At 37.0% G+C, this 18,757-nt stretch overlaps 1 protein-coding gene across 1 annotated transcript in view; it reads right to left on the bottom strand.

Annotated features, from left to right (window-relative positions):
• The window catches only part of HIF1A (hypoxia inducible factor 1 subunit alpha), a 41,881-nt gene extending 23,365 nt beyond the window's left edge, over positions 1-18,516 (bottom strand). Inside the window, exon 1 of the mRNA XM_019451609.2 lies at positions 18,143-18,516. Coding sequence (XP_019307154.1) covers positions 18,143-18,177 — 35 coding nt within the window. The 5' untranslated portion in view covers positions 18,178-18,516. The remainder of the gene's footprint in view (positions 1-18,142) is intronic.
• Positions 18,517-18,757: the final 241 nt, after the last annotated feature.

The raw sequence follows: 18,757 nt of genomic DNA, 5'->3' as shown, positions 1-18,757 counted from the left end.
GATCTATGTGAATCAAGATTTTCTTAATGACATATAATATTTTTAAGTTTATTTATTTTGGTGGGGGGGGGGGGGGGAACAGAGAGACAGGAAGAGAGAGAATCCCAAGCAGGCTCCACACTGTCAATGTGCAGCCTGACACGGGGCTCGAACTCACGGGCCGTGAGATCATGACCTGAACCAAAATCAAGAGTCAGACGCTTAACCAACTGAGCCACCCAGGCACCCCAATGCTGTATAATTTTTAAAGACCATGAAAATAAATTAGACTCTGAGGCTACCATGAAAATTCAATGTCAACAGTCTGCAACTTCATTTTTTATGTGCATTAGAACTGCCTCACTGTTCTCGTTAACTTTTAATGAATGTTTAAATTTGAACTTAGAATGTAAAATAATAATAGTTTTCAAAATCTATTTTATACACATACCAGAGTTTCTAGGGGAGAGAGATCCAATATGTCCCTATTGGCTCTAGCATCTAACTTTCCTCCCTTTCCCCTCTGAATTGGCAGGTGAGAGGAAGGGATGATAGTGGAAATCAGATTACTATCTGGTTCAAGTAAAGCCAGCAAAAAAAGTGTGATGACCAATTGACCTGAATATTAGTTCAAATGTCACAATTAGTCCAGGCGATCAGAATTTTATCAACAACTTTCATCAGACTTACTAGGCTTCTTTTGTTAATTACTCAACCAAATTAAAGCTACCAACAAATGACTATCCAAATTTTTACTCCTAAAAATTTTAAATCCTTTTATAACCTGCCATATGCTTTTAAAGGGTATCTGATCTAGCTAACCATGGTGATTACACCTTTAGAAACACTTGTATTGTCCAGAACTCTGAAGACAATATTGTTAAAGATGTGGCAACTAAATTTATAAGACAAATCCATAAGAAATGTGAGCCTGGATAAAACATTTATAGCATAATATACTTAAGCAGTGAAGACTAGGAGAGTAAGAATTTGAGCATGAGCCAGAATTCTGGAAGAAAAATAAGCCTCAATAAAACAAGTAACTGGGTATTTCAAGAGTTGACAAACCTAAATTAGATGAAGGTGATGAAAATCATTGTGTCCTATATTACATAATCTATCTAGACATAAAGCAATCAGGAGACCTATAATAAAGATTTAATATAGGAATTTATAAGATGTTCTTCACACATGTGACTATGGGGGCTCTTAAAACGTTTCTTAGCTTAAAGCTATAACCAACAAAGTTCTTATGAGTTTCAGCATCAGCACAGCTCAGCTTCTTGTCTACTCAGAAGAAGGCTCTTTTTATCAGGTCATACCCCACAGAATTAAAGTACTAGCCAAGAAATTATTTTGGGCAAACCACAGCATCTGGGTCCCACAGAGATGAATCCTGTACTATTTATTTACTTACTACTTAGATTGCGAAATAAAAGTTTTTGTAGATCAGAAGAAAATGGGCAGATTTTCTGCATGCAAATGAGGTACTGTATTTCTCTAAATTATCAATTCCATCTTTGTTGTTTTTAATTAAGTACAAATCAAGTAAAGTTCTGCACTGACATGTCTGTATAAAGTGCTATTTCACATCTTAGTAGAAATCAGTTAAGAGTATAGTAAAAAATCTATCTTTTCAATAGTTTGCTTACCATCTCTATGACTGTTTTAGGACTAACATTTGAGGAAAATAGCAAAATAAGTTGATCTTTGTGGTACTGTAGTTTTCACACACTTACTATTTCATCACTATTTAACATACAGCACTGGACAAGAAGCTAACTAAATTATATCTGAAATTATTTTGTATAGAAAATACACTTAGGAAAATGAGCCGCTGTCACTAACCTTCTTGTATACAAAGTTGAATGGCAATAGCCATTTTACAGAGAATGCTTAGTATTTAGATTAACAAGAACACAAAATAATTGCAGATATTTTAATTCATCTCTTTTTGTTGTCTAATTGTAAAAGAAAAGCCTATTAACATTCCTGATTATAAATACATGTGACTTTAAGACCTGAAGTTAGAGCCAATCATTCAAAACGTTAAGAACTGATTCATCCTATTTTTCTTTTTTTTTTTCTTTTTACTTTTTTCTTTTTTAACGTTTACTTATTGTTTGAGAGACAGGGCATGAGCTGGGGAGGGGACAGAGAGGTGGGGCAGTCACAGATTCTGAAGCAGGCTCCAGGCTCCGAGCTGTCAGCACAGAGCTGGATGTGGGGCTCAAACTCATGAGCCACGAGATCATGACCTGAGCTGAAGTCGGATGCTTAACCGACTGAGCCACCTAGGCACCCTGTTTCATCCTATTTCTAATAAAGTTAATGTATACATTTTTTTTTAAAAAGTCTCTCAAATCTATTATTTGCTGCTTTAAAAACTCTTTCTGGCTTTGAAGGTACAAGTTGTTGTTTTCCACTTCTTATGTTGGTATTTCTACAGGACAGAACTTCTGAAGTGAAATTCCATGATCTAAAGGATGTGGCATTTATTTTTTTTTTTAATTTTTTTAACGTTTATTTATTTTTGAGACAGAGAGAGACAGAGCATGAACATGGGAGGGGCACAGAGAGAGGAAGACACAAAATCTGAAACAGGCTCCAGGCTCTGAGCTGTCAGCACAGAGCCCGATGCGGGGCTCAAACCCACGGACCGTGAGATCATGACCTGAGCCGAAGTCAGACGCTTAACCAACCAAGCCACCCAGGCACCCCAAGGATGTGGCATTTAAATGTACCTTTCCAAAAAAGGTCTGTAACTATTTTTGTCTCTGCAAATTCATGAATGTGTTTATCTATTTCTCCACGCACTCTGCTGTAATATATGTATTATGGGTCTTTTTTACCTTTTTAATTTTTGTGAAGCTGATAGGTGAAAAATTGTACATCTCACTGTTTTAACTGCCCTGCACTTCTTAAAATCTCAGGCCAGAGGAAATTCCAAGGAAATTTTCATGTTCTTAGTTGGCATTTTGGCCTGCAGCTTTAATCCAAACTCCTATACAAGGTGATTATACTATGTACACAGTGGTACTCTAAACATTTCTCATCAATTAACTTAATTTTTATTATCATCACCATGTTACAAATAAGGAACCTGGTTAAATAACTTACCCAAGTTTATAGAGTTAATAAGTGGCACAGCTTTATTCAAACTCAAGCAGTCTGGCTCTAAAAACTATGCTGTTAACAACAGACTATGCTACCTCTCAGAAATTCAATTCTAATTACTAAGGTAAGTATACATATATCCAGGCATTATAAAGTTCAAAATTTGTCTACACATCTCCCAAGACATAAAGGAGAGGTAGAGGGGTTGGCTCTGGAATTTAGGACTTGACTCTAAGCCATTCAGAAGCACTCATGGGCAGGCTCTTTCCTGGTATCCGCTTATAAATCCAAAATCCTAATTCAAAAGCACCTACAATGGCGATGCTCTGGGCTCCACTGTCCACCAGCTCTTCAAAGCAATACAGCCTTTAGTGGATACTGCCAACACTAAGGGGAGAGAATCAGAGGATAGTAATTCAATCTACCTCATATAATCCCACCAGACTGTACTCAAACATCTCAGCTCACCATTGCTGGTGTTTTATTTGCTCCACATCTGGATCCCCAAAGTAAAACCAATCTGCATACTCACTTCAAAGCTGGCTAAGCATTAGCCAATTGCCAAGATACCTAATCACACAAAGTAACGTAAGAGAAAAAAGACAAAGAAAATCTTCCCCTTCTACCATTTATTGAGCACTTAATGTGTATCAGGCACTATGTTAAACACTTTCATGTATTAGCTCAGTTCATGAAAACAACTCTATAGAGAACCAAAACACAAGATGGGAAGTGGACTTCCTGAACCTCAGAATAACTTCTTTCATTAAAGAAATATTTGTTACATAAATATTTATTGAGCATTTACCATGCACTGTTCAAGTTATAAGGAATATAGTGACAAGCAGGATAGCCTCCCACTTAGCCTACTGTAGAAATAGTTACCTAGTGCTATATTTTCAAATGCTGGTCTAGGTGCATCATAATTATTTAGGGGCATTCAACATTCCAAACTTCTGGGCTCCACCTTCGTAAATTCTGATTCAGTAGATCTGAAGCAGGGCCCAAAATTCTGGGTTTGTAAAACTCCCAAGATGCATATGATATACAGTTAGATCTGGGAACCAATGACTGAACTATTTCACTATTACTGTGCTTTAATTTCACCCAAATATCTACCCAATTATCATTCCACAGTCAGAAATCTCATATTATGCCCTGCTTAAAATCCCATCAAATGTACACAGGACAAAATCTATTTTCTAAAGAAACCCTCCCTCAGCTAGTTCCCTGTCCATCTCCTCATCCTCATTATTCCCTATTCCTTTGGTCACACTGCAGTTACTCAAAAACATATTTCATTCCCTTCTCGCTCAGTCTCTCTCAGCCTGAGGTACCCTTCTCAGTATGTGACTTGGCAAATTTATGTGAGAAACTTTTAAGATTCAATCCAGCATTATTTTGTCTCTACTCTGTCTTCCAAAACTGTTCTTCTCCCCTAAATTTCACCACTCTGGTTATTTTGCTACATACACATGACCTTTGAACAGCACAGATCTGAAATGTGTAGATCCACTTATATATGGAATTTTTTGATAAATGCAATATAGTACTATAAATGTTATTTTCTCTTTATGATTTTCTTAACACCATTTTCTTTTCCCTAATTTGCTTTATTGTAAGAATACAGTATATAAAACATATATAAAATATGTGTTAATAGTTATCGGTAAGGCTTCCAGTTAACAGTCAAGTTTTGAGGGGAAGGCAATTAGTCACATTTTTGGGGGAGTCAAAAGTAATATATACGTGGATTTTCAACTGTGCAGGGGGTCAGTACCCCTAACCACCTGCATTGCTGAAGGGTTAACTGTACTTATCTTCCTCTACAATCCTCAAAGCTTCTTGGAGGCAGGAAACTGCCTCATTCATCTTTCTTTACCTTTGTATTCTTAGTAGAGATGTGTGTAAGTTCCACTTGGCTTTAGTATTTAGCCCTAATCTATTTGACTTTGACTTCAGCCCATGGAAGGCTGACTACCCCACCCTTCAACATTTGTTTTAGGATCCCTAAATATGTGCTTCATCAGTGCTCCCGTAATCCTACAGGTTATGATCATAATTAAACAGAATAATAATGTTAGTACTATGAACAAAGCATACAATTTGGATTTACCATGATTATATGGATATGCACTTTCAAGTGTAAGTAAGCATTTGGTGGGTATACTAGATGTAAGTTAGAAAAGCTACTGATTTAAAAAAAAAAAAAAATCACCTAGCAGCATAACAGTGAGTGGCACCAATACTATATCACCAAAGAGAGAGCAAGTGATGCCGCCAGAGAAGAGATCTGGAGGCAAAGGGAGAAGGTAGAGAAACTAGAATACCAATTTATTAAAAAGAGGCTAAAGATTTAAGATTATTTCCCTTATCACTCTAATCTATACTCTAATGTCTTTTACTTTTTATTCCTAAACTGATGTGGTCAGGTAAATGCATGAGTTGTAGTTAATGCTATTAATCAATTAAATCAACACCTTTATAATTATGTCTTCCTGGCATAGCTAGAAACACAAGATTTGACTGTTTTCTAAAATCGTTTTCAAGAAGTGTTGTAATTTTCATCATAAGACATGAAAATTTTTATTAAGTTGATTTCTAATCTTATTGGCTTTTTTTTTCAAGAGGAGGTTACCCCTAGACAAGCAGATCTATTACTTCGAGTATTCTTACGATTAATAAGATTTGTTGTTCTATTTTCTACCTGGTAATTGCTGCAAAACCCTAATACTTCAAACAGATAATGTTTAAAAATATATATCCTTACTTAATGGAAAAAAAACTGCAAACAGTGACATTTAAAATTAAACATGAATTACATTTTCAGGACAGCTAGTTATTATTTATAACTATTTTCTCCAGGAAAATGTCTTCTAACTTCTAATAAACTTCAAAATGAACCTTTAGGATATTCATGTTAAAGAATATTATTCATTTATTCAACAAGTATTTCTTAGTCATCTCCATTGAGCCATATACTGTTCTCAGCAAGACTGATTAACAAAACAGACCATGTTACTTGTCCCATGGAGCTTACATTCTAGGACAAATAGACCATTATGTTTCTTGTCTTTATTCAGTAGCAGTTAGTAGGTCAATCCCCTAACTGACACATTTGCCCTAGGAAAAATCTTTCCATAAAATCAAATAACAAAAATTTAAGACACAAGACAAAAGTCTACAAAAATTAATCTGTGCTTATAGAAGATGTTACAGTATAGTATTGTGAAGAGGATATACAACAAAATTTGAATATGAATCCATTTCTCTCTGTGTATAATACCTGTGTACATATGTAAATCAGTATGTATATATGTACACATATACATACAGACATGTAACTTACAAATGCTTAGATAAAACCTGAAAAACACAATATACAGTTAGCAAATTCATAGTTTCAAGATGGCAAGATCACAGAATATTTTGTACTTCAAAATTCATCGGTGAACTGATACTATTATGTACCTGCATTTGTCAGAAAAGTCTGAAAGAAGTAGTCATCTAACGTTTCAATTTGTTTTCCAGAAAGACTAATTAGAAAGGAGTTAAATGTTTCCTTCATTTTGGAAATGAAGCAGGAACGATCATATTTCTTTCAGAGAAACGGAAAGTGGTGACTGAGTAAGCAATATAATTTAATATTTTCAGTCTCTCGTTCTCATCTAATTATTGGCTTTTAAATTTGGCATTTCATAATTAATCTGAAATTATAAAATCAAGTGAAATGGTTTCTAAAGAAAAATACTCAGTATACATACACTTATTTGAGTTTTGAAAGGAACTTAAATTTCTTGGTTTAAGTGTTTACTATCTTACTAGCTTGGCAATATCTTGGAAATATCCCCAATTAGGGAAAAGATAGATTATTCTCCTTCCAATAACCTCAAAGAAATGCTTAATACTCGATTTTCTAATGCTGCAGTAAAATAAACAGGGAAGAAAGATTTACGGTTTTAAATTCAGGGTACATTCTGAAAAAAAATCTATATCACATCTGAGGTAGCATTAATGTGAAAATGTTCTATTTATACATTAAATAAACTTATTAATTAGCTAACATATTTACATCTGTTGACAATATTATGTACTAAGGTTCTGTCTGTAAAAGGAATATGCTTTTGTTTTTAGATTATTCCTAACTAGTGATTTACATCATCTCTCTCCTGGTTCAGAATTGGTACTGGGCCTCTCAAAAAAGTCTTTGATCCTCTGCTATATATGAAGTACTAGACATATAAAACCAAAAATGTGTATGTGAAGCTATTACTCTAATTTTAGCTTGTATCACAATCAACTGGCAGGATTCTGGAAACAGATTATTGGGCCTTACCCAGGGTTTTTGACCCAGGAGAGCTGGATGGGGCCTGAGAATCTCCATTTGTAACAAGTTAGCAGGTAGGTACCAATGATGCTGCTCTGGAGAATACTTTGAGCCCCTCTACTCTAAGAAAATACTTTATGTGTCTTTCAAAAATTCCCAGAGAAGTAAAAGACTGTTCAACACCCAAAAATGGTTAACTTTTTTTTTTTTTCAATCTGCCCAAATGCTTTACATGTACAGGAAACATATCCAATCTCTCATATATTAGCATTGCCAAATACTTAGGAACTCAAAAACTACAAAATACACTAAGGACTTAGACTAGATTAGACACTGGTTGATCTGTGATATACATCATCATCAGTAATGGAACTTTCTTCCCAGGTATTTGTGCTTAAATCCCAACCCTGGAAATTCAAATGGTAGACCTGGAATGTGTCTTTCAAAAAACAATCTCTCAGATGATTCTGTTTAGCACTCTGAGCTATTCAAAGTTTGTATTTCATCTATCAGTGCTTGTAAAGTTTAAAAATTCCTGAATCTCATCCCAAAATTATCAAATCCGAATGTCTACAGGTGGGTACCTGGGAATCCTTATATTAAGTAAACACCCAGGTGATTAAGTCACAGAAATTTGAGGACCACCAGCAGGTCTTATAGCAGAGATTTAACAGGTTAGCCAGCAAATTTTGAACAATAAGAAAAATTTATTTTTAGCTGCAACTACATATACATACTAGACAACTATGTTTGTCAGGCAGAACACTGCACTCAGTGGGTTGGGCGATGCTGTGTAGAATGAGGCACAATTGCTAGGAATAAGAAGCTAATGAATGGTACAGCTCAGTGACAAGTGAGTAATAAAATACAAGAGCATAATTAGGCTTCAAAGATGACCAATTAAAAAACATAATAACCACAGAATGATTTTTTCAAACCTTTTAAACAATTTTTAAAATTCACCTTTAAATCTCTTTATGAATGTCACAAACATCAAAGGGCTTGAGAATCACTGTCCCTGAGTAACAGCTATGTGTTAATGGCTTTCCCCAAAGCACATCACCTCCTCTATTACTCTTCTCCCTTTACGTTTTAGCCACCTCAGCTTGTAAATGCTTTTGTTTTCTTTATTATATTAATAGAACTGACACTGGAACTTAAAGAAGGTCAATGACACTACATGTGTGTGTGGATGTATGTATTCAGAAGAATGTGCCCTTAATTACTTGCTTAAATATAACAGAAAATATGTAAGTTACAATAAGTACTTAATAAAAAAATTCACATGTATTGAAATAAAGGTGTAGACATAGAAATCACAAGCTGAAGATTTTTATTTAGTTCTAAACCCTGACCATAATGAAGATCCTGGAAACAATGACAAAGAAAAAGCTCTCCTAAGCAAATGTCTTGGTCCTCCACCTACATTAATCAATCCTATCCAATGTTACCCAATAAATTTTCCCAATGAATCCCCTGATCCTGTTTCCTTGTCTATATAAAGGAAGTAACACTATTAGTAAGTGGCAGGGCTCAGATTCCACCGAAGACTGAAGCTCCCATATTTAATATAGCCTATGCCTTTCCACAAATCAGATGCTCAATAATTTTTAAATGGAAAAATTAAAGAAATTTGGGGATGTTTTTACTTAGGAATAGAAATAACCACCTTCAAGTATTTGAAAAGGACGTCATACAGATTCGGTGATTTTTTCAAATGCAGAGAGTAATACATGGGAATTAAAAGATGGCAGGCTTTTGCTCAACAGAGTTAAAACAGTATTGAAGGTAAACTTTATGAATTTTTAAACTGTGTTCCTGTTCTGGTGGCAATGTAAGAAAAAGGGGAAAAATCATATTCTGGACCATCTAAATAATCTCTACATAAGTCTATATTGTTGCTACAAACTTTCTATGTTTGAGGTTGCATTTGTTTATGATCAAATTGGTACCAAATGATCACTAAAAGGAATAGTTACATTTTTTTAAAGTGCACACTCAGACGGTACATCTCAAAGGTTCACAGGGATTGCTTTGATCCAAAAGAGATCTAAACATTGGTCAGTGTCAAGAAATACTGGAACAAAAGAACTTTCTAACATTTAAAGCTGCCAGAAATGAATAGACTGTTTTATGAGAGTGCTTCTGTGTATGTCAAAATTCTCAAAGCAGACTGGCCAAATAAGTAAATACAATTACAGAGGATGCTTCCGTGATGATTGGTATTAATAACAAAACTTAAATCCTGGTCTACATTTTGCAAGAACCCCAAACTTGAAATCACTGTACTAAAAAATAAAAGATGGACTACATAACAGATGCATCAACACCAAAAACTAATTACTCAACTGTGGCCTGAGCCATCAACAACTCAATGCTCTGCTTGACAAATTAGATGCACAAATATCTGCTAAACAAATGAATATACAATAACCTGTTACAGGTCAAGTGGTTAGGTGCTGGAGCAATGGTCCTGGGTTGAAAAAAATTTTTTGAACCACTGAAATAAATCAACTTGCTCACATTACCCAAGAAAAATAGTACTTCCTCGATTCACAGTGAAGGCTTTGACTACTGGTTTAACATATAACCCATTTAATCATTTTAGCTATGTTATCTGCAAAGGCAAGCAATTTCCAACTCTCCTCTGCAAACGGATTAAAAGACATTTAATGATTTCCTGACACCAAAAGAGTATGGAAAAATAGGCTTTCTTAATTTGCCATCCTCTAACAGCCAAATAAAGAGCCTTGTGAATATTTTTTTTTTCCTTTACCATTATCACTATGAAGAATGATTACTTTAAAACATGTTTTTGTTTTATTTATTTATTTATTTAGAGAGAGGGAGAGGGAGAGAGAGCATGAGCAGGGGAGAGGCAGAAAGAGGGAGAGAGAGAATCCCAAGCAGGCTCCACATTGTCAGCACAGAGCCCAATGTGAGGCTCAAACTAATGAACAGTGAGATCATGAACTGAGCCAAAACCAGGAGTTAGACGCTTAGCCAACTGAGCCACCCAAACACCCCAGAAAAATTACTTTAAAACAGCACATCTACACACACACACAAATATCTTTATTTAACCTGCAAAGGCCAGGCATTCGTGGAGAAAAAAAACCAATGTAGAGGAAAAGCATCACTAATATTCTACTACTATTACAGGTTTACTAATGGTGTGGCCCAAAAGATACCATCCGTTCTTAGATTGTCCCAAAGAAGGCTTGAATGATTCTAAATATGAGACTTCAAAAGAGTGAAACTCTTCTGAAAAAACATAATTATAATATGAACCTAATAATAGTTTCTAGTTTATTAAGCCCCTACTTTGTGCCAAGAACTCTCGAGTGTTTCACATGAGTTAATATCTTTTTTTATCCTCACAATGATCCTAAAAGGCAAATATTCTTATCCTAATTTACAGATGAAGAAAGTGAGATCTACAGATGTAAAGTAACTTGTACAAGACCACATAGCTAGTAAGTGGCAAAGCAAGCAGCCAGCCTCTAGCACCTAAGTTCTTAGCCATTAGTCATTCTACTTCTTTCTTAAGGAAACTGAAATGAAAACCCTAATCCACAGAAGAGACTCTAAGCTTCCCAAAGTGCACAGCAAGAACAATTATGGTTGGTATCTGTAGAATACGAATTCAGATGATTTGCAACAAAAACCTATAGTCCATTCATTACAATACCAGCAATGACCAAGAGTCCTAGATAAGGAGATAATTAATAATCTACATCAAGACAATGAAATACTATAATAAGACATTTGACTCATGTAATCAGGGAACCCCACCGACACGGTTAAAAATGAATAGTCCACGCAGGGCAAACTGGCATTAATCCAGGAGACAGCTATATGGATACTAGAAGAGCCAGTTTCTTTTCATTTTTTAAATCACAAACTCTATGAATGCAGGCATGGGAATGCTAGGTACCATCTTTCATACCATACAGATAGCCTGTCAGTGGCAGAACAAGGCCAACATGCATATAGAACAAAGACATATAAACCAAGTAATATTCAAGAGAAAGTCAGAAATTATACTCTGAGGACATCACTTGAGACTCTGGATTTAACTATTCTCTCAACCAAAACTAGACTGTGTAAGCCAATTAACCGCCTAACCCCTTTAAACTAGCTTGAGTTGTATCTTGTCATGTGTAAGCCCATGACTGCCTAACCCCCTTAAACTAGCTTGAGTTATGTCTCTTCACTGCAATAGAAAGCATCCCAATACACTTATAAACTTCAAGTATTTCATACTTGAAGCAAACTTTAATGATGACCAAGTACAAGAAACTGGCACTCTCCAACACTGCTGGAGACTATAAACTGGTCCAAACTTTCTGAAAGTTTAGAGCAGACTTAAGAAACATTTGCTAAAGATGAAACAAGGTAAAGACGCATTCCATACATTCAACTAGCGAATTTCCTGCAGTCATATACATATGCTTCTTTTGGTAAACTTTTTTTACTCAGTGCTCCAATATAGAATTGGCAAACACTAAGTTTTAACATACCTTAAAATAGGGTACTGATTTACTTTCAAGGCCAAGTATGTATGATATAGCTGTATTTACTAACAAAATTTTTTTGCCTGATTCTAATAGATACTATAAACATTTCTGAAAGAACAAAAAAAATAAATTTCAAGATTCAAGGAAGTTCCAAAGTAACACAAGGCATTTCCAAGCATAAGAAAAATTCCTATGAAAATTAAGACATAGAAGAGAGGACAATAATGACTTCCAAAAAACCTTTTAAAAACCTTAAAATCTTCCTCTGCCTTCTCTTCGTTCATTCAAATATTTATTAAGAACTCACTGTGTGTATTCTCTTTTACACCACAAGCTTCCAATTATTCCCATTTGTGATCTTGCCCATTGAAATGTTTCAATTTTATAATTGAAAAAAGGAGAGAGGGTCATTCACAAGATCTCTAAGAACAGAAATATATCAGAACTCTTAAAGACTTAAACTTACTGCCTTTAAATCTTATTTTTCAGTTGGCAAAACAGATTCTCACCAACTATTAGGAAAAGAGAAGCAGCACAGGAAATTGTTACAAATGAGTGAAAATTGCAGTATTAAGTGGCAGACACTCAATTTGCCTAAATATATTGTGACTTTCAAAACAAGTAGGTGAAGAATCACCATAAGTTATGTTCCATCACTAGATTTTTGAACCACTTGCAAAACAATAAATTTTGAAAATCATACCGTGAAATCATCTTTATGTTTAATATTATAAGTAAATTAAATTTTAAAATGAAGAAATACTCCAGCAGTTGAGATCACCAGAACTAAATGGTATCATCTTGGAGGTGATTTTCTTATGAAAAGAAGTCATTTCAATTATTTTTAAAAATAATTTAAAATAAGTTACCAATTAAGTGTAACTTTATTAACAACAAAACAGTTACAGGCCATTTTAATCAATAAGTATTTTTCTGAAAATGTACTGGCAGATCAAATCTGAGTCCCTAGAAAAACTTAATTCTCATTTTACAGAAGCTTAACCTCATGTCCGATAAAGCTTCCCCTGGCAACTGTTCTCTGTTGTTAACTTTAAGTTGGTTATTACACACAAACCCTTAAAATACAACCACTTGAACATATCCATTAGAATGGTCATTATCACAAAAACAGAAATTAACAAATGTTGGGGAGGATATGGAGTAATAGGAACCCCTGTGCACTGTTGGTGGAAATATAAAATGTTGCAGCCACTATGGAAAACAGTATGGCAGTTCCTTAAAAACTTAAAAATAGTTACTATACGATCCAGCAACATACTTCTGGGGATATATCCAAAAGAACTGAAAACAAGATCTATAAGAGATATTTGTACACCCGTGTTCATAACAGTACTATTCACAACAGCCAACACATGGAAGCAACCTAAGTGTCCACCGAAAGATGAATGAACAGAATGTAGTGTATATTGGCCTTAAAAATAAGGAAATTTTCACACAGGCCTACAACATGGATAAATCTTGACAACACTATGCTAAGTGAAATAAACCAGTCACAAAAAGACAAAAACTTTATGACTCCACATACGTAAGGTATTCAGTAGTCAAATTCATAAAAACAGAGTAAAATGATGGTCATCAAGAACTAGGAGGGGGAAACTAGGAGAAATGCTTAATGCTTTCAGTTTTACAAGGTAAAAAAATTCTAGTTACACAACAACATGAATACACTTACTCTTGAACTGCACACTTAGAAATGCTTAAGATGGGAATTTTTACATTATGTGGGGTTTTTTTTTTAACCACAATTTTAAAAAAACCTCACAATCACTTCAAAAGCTATGGAAAAACAAGTCATGAGGAAATCACTTAAATTTTGTTTTTATAAATGTAGATTTTATATATTCCATTTTTCTGAAAGAGTCATGTCTGGCAAATGATATGGGTTTGGTAGTCTTTATTGCAGAAACGCGAATTTTAATCTAAATCTCAATATACATACAAAAGAGTTAATTCTTGATGCTCCAAGAAAGAGAGGTATAAAATTATTTTTATAATTCCAAGATCTAGTTATTTCAAAAATTCTTGCCAAACTTTTACCAAAAATACTGAGCAATATGATTGACTTAGCTTCAAATTCTTTTTCTAGCTCTGTAGTCAGGCAGAAAACATACACAATACATACACCCCAAGTTGCAGAAAGCTGGCTAAAATCCACCAACTGGATAGTTAGTCCCATCATTAAAAAAAAAGAAACAAGATAAAAAGAGAACATTCTTATGAATTAAAATCAATTTCTTAACAGAAAACTATCTAACAACACATTTAATTTTGATTATTTTCTCCTACTTTATAAACAGACTTACGTTAACAATCTTAGATAAAAATACAGTATTTTAAGGGTGCCTGGATGGTTCAGTCAGTTAAGCATCCCAACTTTGGCTCAGGTCATGATCTCACGGCTCAGGAGTTCAAGCCCCGCATCGAGTTCTGTGCTGACACCTCAGAGCCTAGAGCCTGCTTCGGATTCTGGGTCTCCCTTTCCCTCTCTCAAAAATAGAAAACATTAAAAAAAAATTTTAACAAAGAATATATTATTTTAAGAAGTATCTATATGTTAAAAATTACATTTTAAGAGGCCGTATCTATGAACAAACTCAGTAATCTAATCCAAATCTTTAACATTCATGTATGGTAACAGTTTTTTTTAATTTCACCAGCAAACATAATCAACTGTTAGGAGTTCTTCAGAAAACATCAGTCAAGACTAATCTTCCTCAGCCTCCTACACATCATTCTTAATATACAACAATAGAATATAACCACAAAATCTTAACTTTGGGCCCACACACCATTAGTGCTGCAGACAATGGAAATCACCAGGTAAAGATTGGACATTCTCCCAACGGCACAAAATGCTTTCCAGTGGACTACAGGGACAAACTACCACAGTTCAGGTAAAAGACTGCACTAATACAGACTTCATACAAATCAAGCCTCAAAAAATCAGACTAACATACAGCTTGAAGCCTTGCCTTGAGACAGAGGCCAGTAGTCTTACCTGGAGAAATGCATAAGCAGAGGAGTTTTTCTATTGTGTAGGTTCACATGTTTTACCAGGAGTATTTTATCAACTCACCATGTTTAGCAAAGATAAGTATTTATGCAACTATCTACTCTTAACTGTGGAGTCAAGACAAAAAATGTTTTAAGTTACTGCCACTCCTTGCACATACCTTTAAGTTACTTGCACATACCTTACTGAAATAAACTCTAAGCCTAGTATATTTGTTTACAACTCTAATCTCTGATGCCCAAAGTAAATACAAGTGGCCTATCTGGGGAGGAAACAGCAGGGTAAGGAATTGTGAAGAAGGGACCCGAGAGTAGAGAGAAGAACAGATGCTCAAGAAGAGTAACTGATGCTAGCTGCCAACATAACCCAGGGATATACTGTTTTAACTGGAAAAGAACCCCTTTTAAAGCTCTAAATCCAATGCTGGCCTTCATTTTTAGGAGATTTAGAAAAAAATCTATGAAGGCGGGGAGAAGAACTAACAAATATTTGGAAACACTTGCAAAAAAGTTTTTAAGTGTTGTGGAAGTTTAAATAGAACTTTAACAGGTAATGCATATTTCCAAGTATACAGTGTTCCCAAGATTCCTAAACCAGACATACAGTGAACATTATCTCATGTAATGTTGACAATAACCACTGAGATGGTTGCTATTATTATCATTCCAAAAGGAGGAAATATGCTCAACAGCATTCAGTAACTTGCCCAAGCTCACAAAGCTAACAAGCGAAAAAACTGGACTCTTAACTAGAAGTGTCTAGGTCCAGATCCTATACTCTCAACTACCAACCATGCTCTTCTTCAAAAAAGAGGAAAATCAAAGTACAATTGTAACAAGAGAAAAGTTTACTAATAAATGAGAGCTTCTTGGCTTTAATGGCCAAAGTTAAAGAAGTTAAGAAATGTCCATTCTCAGAAATTTTACTCTAACGATCCAATAACTGTTTTTGGAAACTGAAGGAGTCTGGCCTGACACCTTAAAGAGAACAATGAACCTCTTGACATTACTCTGAAATCTAAAAATCAGTATTAATGTGCTATTAAATTAAGTCCAGGCCCTACCTACCACTAAGAAATCAACATGAAATTCCCTGTTAAATCTATTGTAACTATTCCATCCTGTTGTGATTTCTTCCAATCCTTCAGTTTTTTAGTTTCCTAGAACATCTTTAAGAAGACAAATTTGTCTTCCCAAACTGGACTCTACAGCACATTTAAAATGGAAAAATTGTAAGAAGAAAGTACCTTGCCCCTCAATCTCAGTTACCTTTTCAGAAAGTTTTAAAATTATTAGTTAGAAAAGGATAAAAACCAGATATCTTTAACAAACATCTAAATGTTGTTGAGTAGCTATTTATTAAGTGTTTAACTTAATTTTTCAGTTATAAGAACCTCTATATTAAGAAATATGATGCAATCCGATTCAAGTTTGCTAAATTTCCAAATGAGAGTATTTTGAAAATAACACATGGGACTGAGCAAAATCTAAGAACTAATTTAGAATTGGGGGGGTGATGCACAGTAACTAATTAATTCAAATATATTAAAGCTGCTTGTGATAATCTCAACTAACTGCAAAGAATTTACAATTAAAGAGAATTGCATATAAAAAAGAAATGATTGGTGTATAACTTGATGCACAGTATTAAGTATGATTCAGCACAGAATAAGAACTGAAAATTGGCACTACACAGAAGTAATCTGCCTCACGTTTATAATATAGCAGCTTCATCATTTCATTAAAAGCATTGTAATCATTTCCGCAAAAATAATTGCAATTAATTCCTGTCAACTCTTGGAATTAAGTCCAGGCCTATTTACTCACTTTTTGAATTTTATAAGGGCTTTCTCTGGTGTACAAAGAGAATTTATCATTCTACGAAATAAGGACCAAAATGGTATCTACGAAATAGCAAGAACATATAAACAAGTTTATCTTCTGCTAATACTGATTAGGGAAGTTAATCTTAATCTCTCCCAGAAGAGTGGAAGGACTTTAAGGAGTAAAGCCAGTCTACCAACCACAACTCTTACTATATAAATCTCCAATTCCTTAAAAACGATTTCCACAAAGGTTAAAATACCAAAAATGTACCAAATTGTGTGCGGGGCTGGGGGGGGGGGGGGGCCTCAATCCCACTGGATCCATTTATAATTCTTAATCCTATAATGTACCATTTAGACTCAAACTTTAAGGTGTTTTAAAAACTTGCATTAAATTCTAACAGAATGATTATTTACTTCGGATACATCTTGAAGGTTTTCCTTTAATATGCTTCAATTTCATGAAAATGAGACCGTTCTAAAAATTTCGATGCTGCATTGAAACTTGCTGCGATCACATACTTTTTCAATCTCACATATTAATTTATAACGTCTGGGCTCCCTTGACAGCTGATAAAACACAAGAATCCAATTGTGATGTTCTCTTTAAAATGCTGCTACTTCGCCAAATTCCCGTTACTCCGACTCCTCAATCTAGACAAGTTTTTCAAGGCGATTAAAACAAAACAAAACCTGCACGTGCAAACTAAAGTTAGCATCTTCAGGCCGTCGCGACAAATCCCTAGTGCACAAAGGCAAAGACACCCGCCGCGACTAGACAACCGCACCGTAAGGTCTCATCTGACCACGCGAGCCCCTGGGTGGGAAACCCAGGGCCCCAAGCCCACTGGGAAGCCAGGACCAGCGCGCAGGGTCCGCCCCAGGGCCGAGTGTTCAATGGAACTGGAGAGAATGGGGGCGGGAAGGAGCGGAAGCTCGGGTGCAAACGGCGGCGACCGAGCTGCGGCTCGTCTCTCTTCCCGGGGTTTTCGGGCCAGGGAAAGTCCACCCGGATGGGGGTATAGGGCAGGCCGGGTGATTTTCAAGGCTAGCAGGAGGGCGGCGCGAGGCCCCGGCGGCCGGGAGGGGAGGGCCAGCGGGGCTCAGCCCCCGGCCCCTGAAAGCACTTTCGAGGCGTCTCCCACCCCCCACGACAAGATGGCGACGTGGGCAGCGGGGGAGCCCGGCCGGCGAGGCTGGGGGGAGAGAGGGGAGGGGAGAAGAGGCAGAAACAAAAAGGCGGCCCCCTCCGGAGCGCTGAGGCTGGCCCCCGAGCCCGTGGCGGCGGGCGGACGGGGGGCGCCGGCGGAGAACGCGACGGACGGAGGAAAGGGGCTTACTTTTTCTTGTCGTTCGCGCCGCCGGCGCCCTCCATGGCGAATCGGTCCCCGCGAAGCCTTCACGGCCGGCCGCCCCCAGGCTCGCTCCGGCCTAAGCGCTGGCTCCCTCCACACGCGAGGAGAGAAGGGGAGGCACGTCCAGAGGTGGGAGGTGCAAGGCGGGAACCCACTCGTAAACCCGGAGGCAGGAGCAGCAGGCGGCAATCGTAAGGGTCCAGGTCCGGCTCAGAAGAGCCTCCCCTCAGGCAGCTTGTCAGGGCCCCGAGCACCGGACGAAGCGGCGGCGAGGCCGATCCTCGCGTCCCCTCAGACGAGGCGTCTCTGTGCACTGAGGAGCTGAGGCAGCGGCAGGGGGCGGGCAAGGGCGGAGGCGCGCTCGGGGGCGCGCGGGATGGGGCGGGGGGGGGGGGAGGAGAGTGTCGGGGGCGCGCCCGCCCGCGGAGCCCGGCTCGCGCTCACGCAAGCCCGCCTCACCTGAGGGGGAGGCGGGTTCCCTGAAAGCCAATGGCGAGCGACGCCGGCGGCCAGTCCCACCCCAGCCCACGTCTTTCTTAGCCAATCAGGAAGCGGTCAGCTGAGGCACAGCTGGGAAGCGCTGCCGGGCTCACGTGCTCG

The sequence above is a fragment of the Panthera pardus genome, unplaced genomic scaffold (genome assembly GCF_024362965.1).
Source record: "Panthera pardus isolate Hobbes unplaced genomic scaffold, ASM2436296v1 HiC_scaffold_24, whole genome shotgun sequence".
NCBI lineage: Eukaryota > Metazoa > Chordata > Mammalia > Carnivora > Felidae > Panthera > Panthera pardus.
This window is presented reverse-complemented; position numbering and strand designations above follow the sequence as displayed.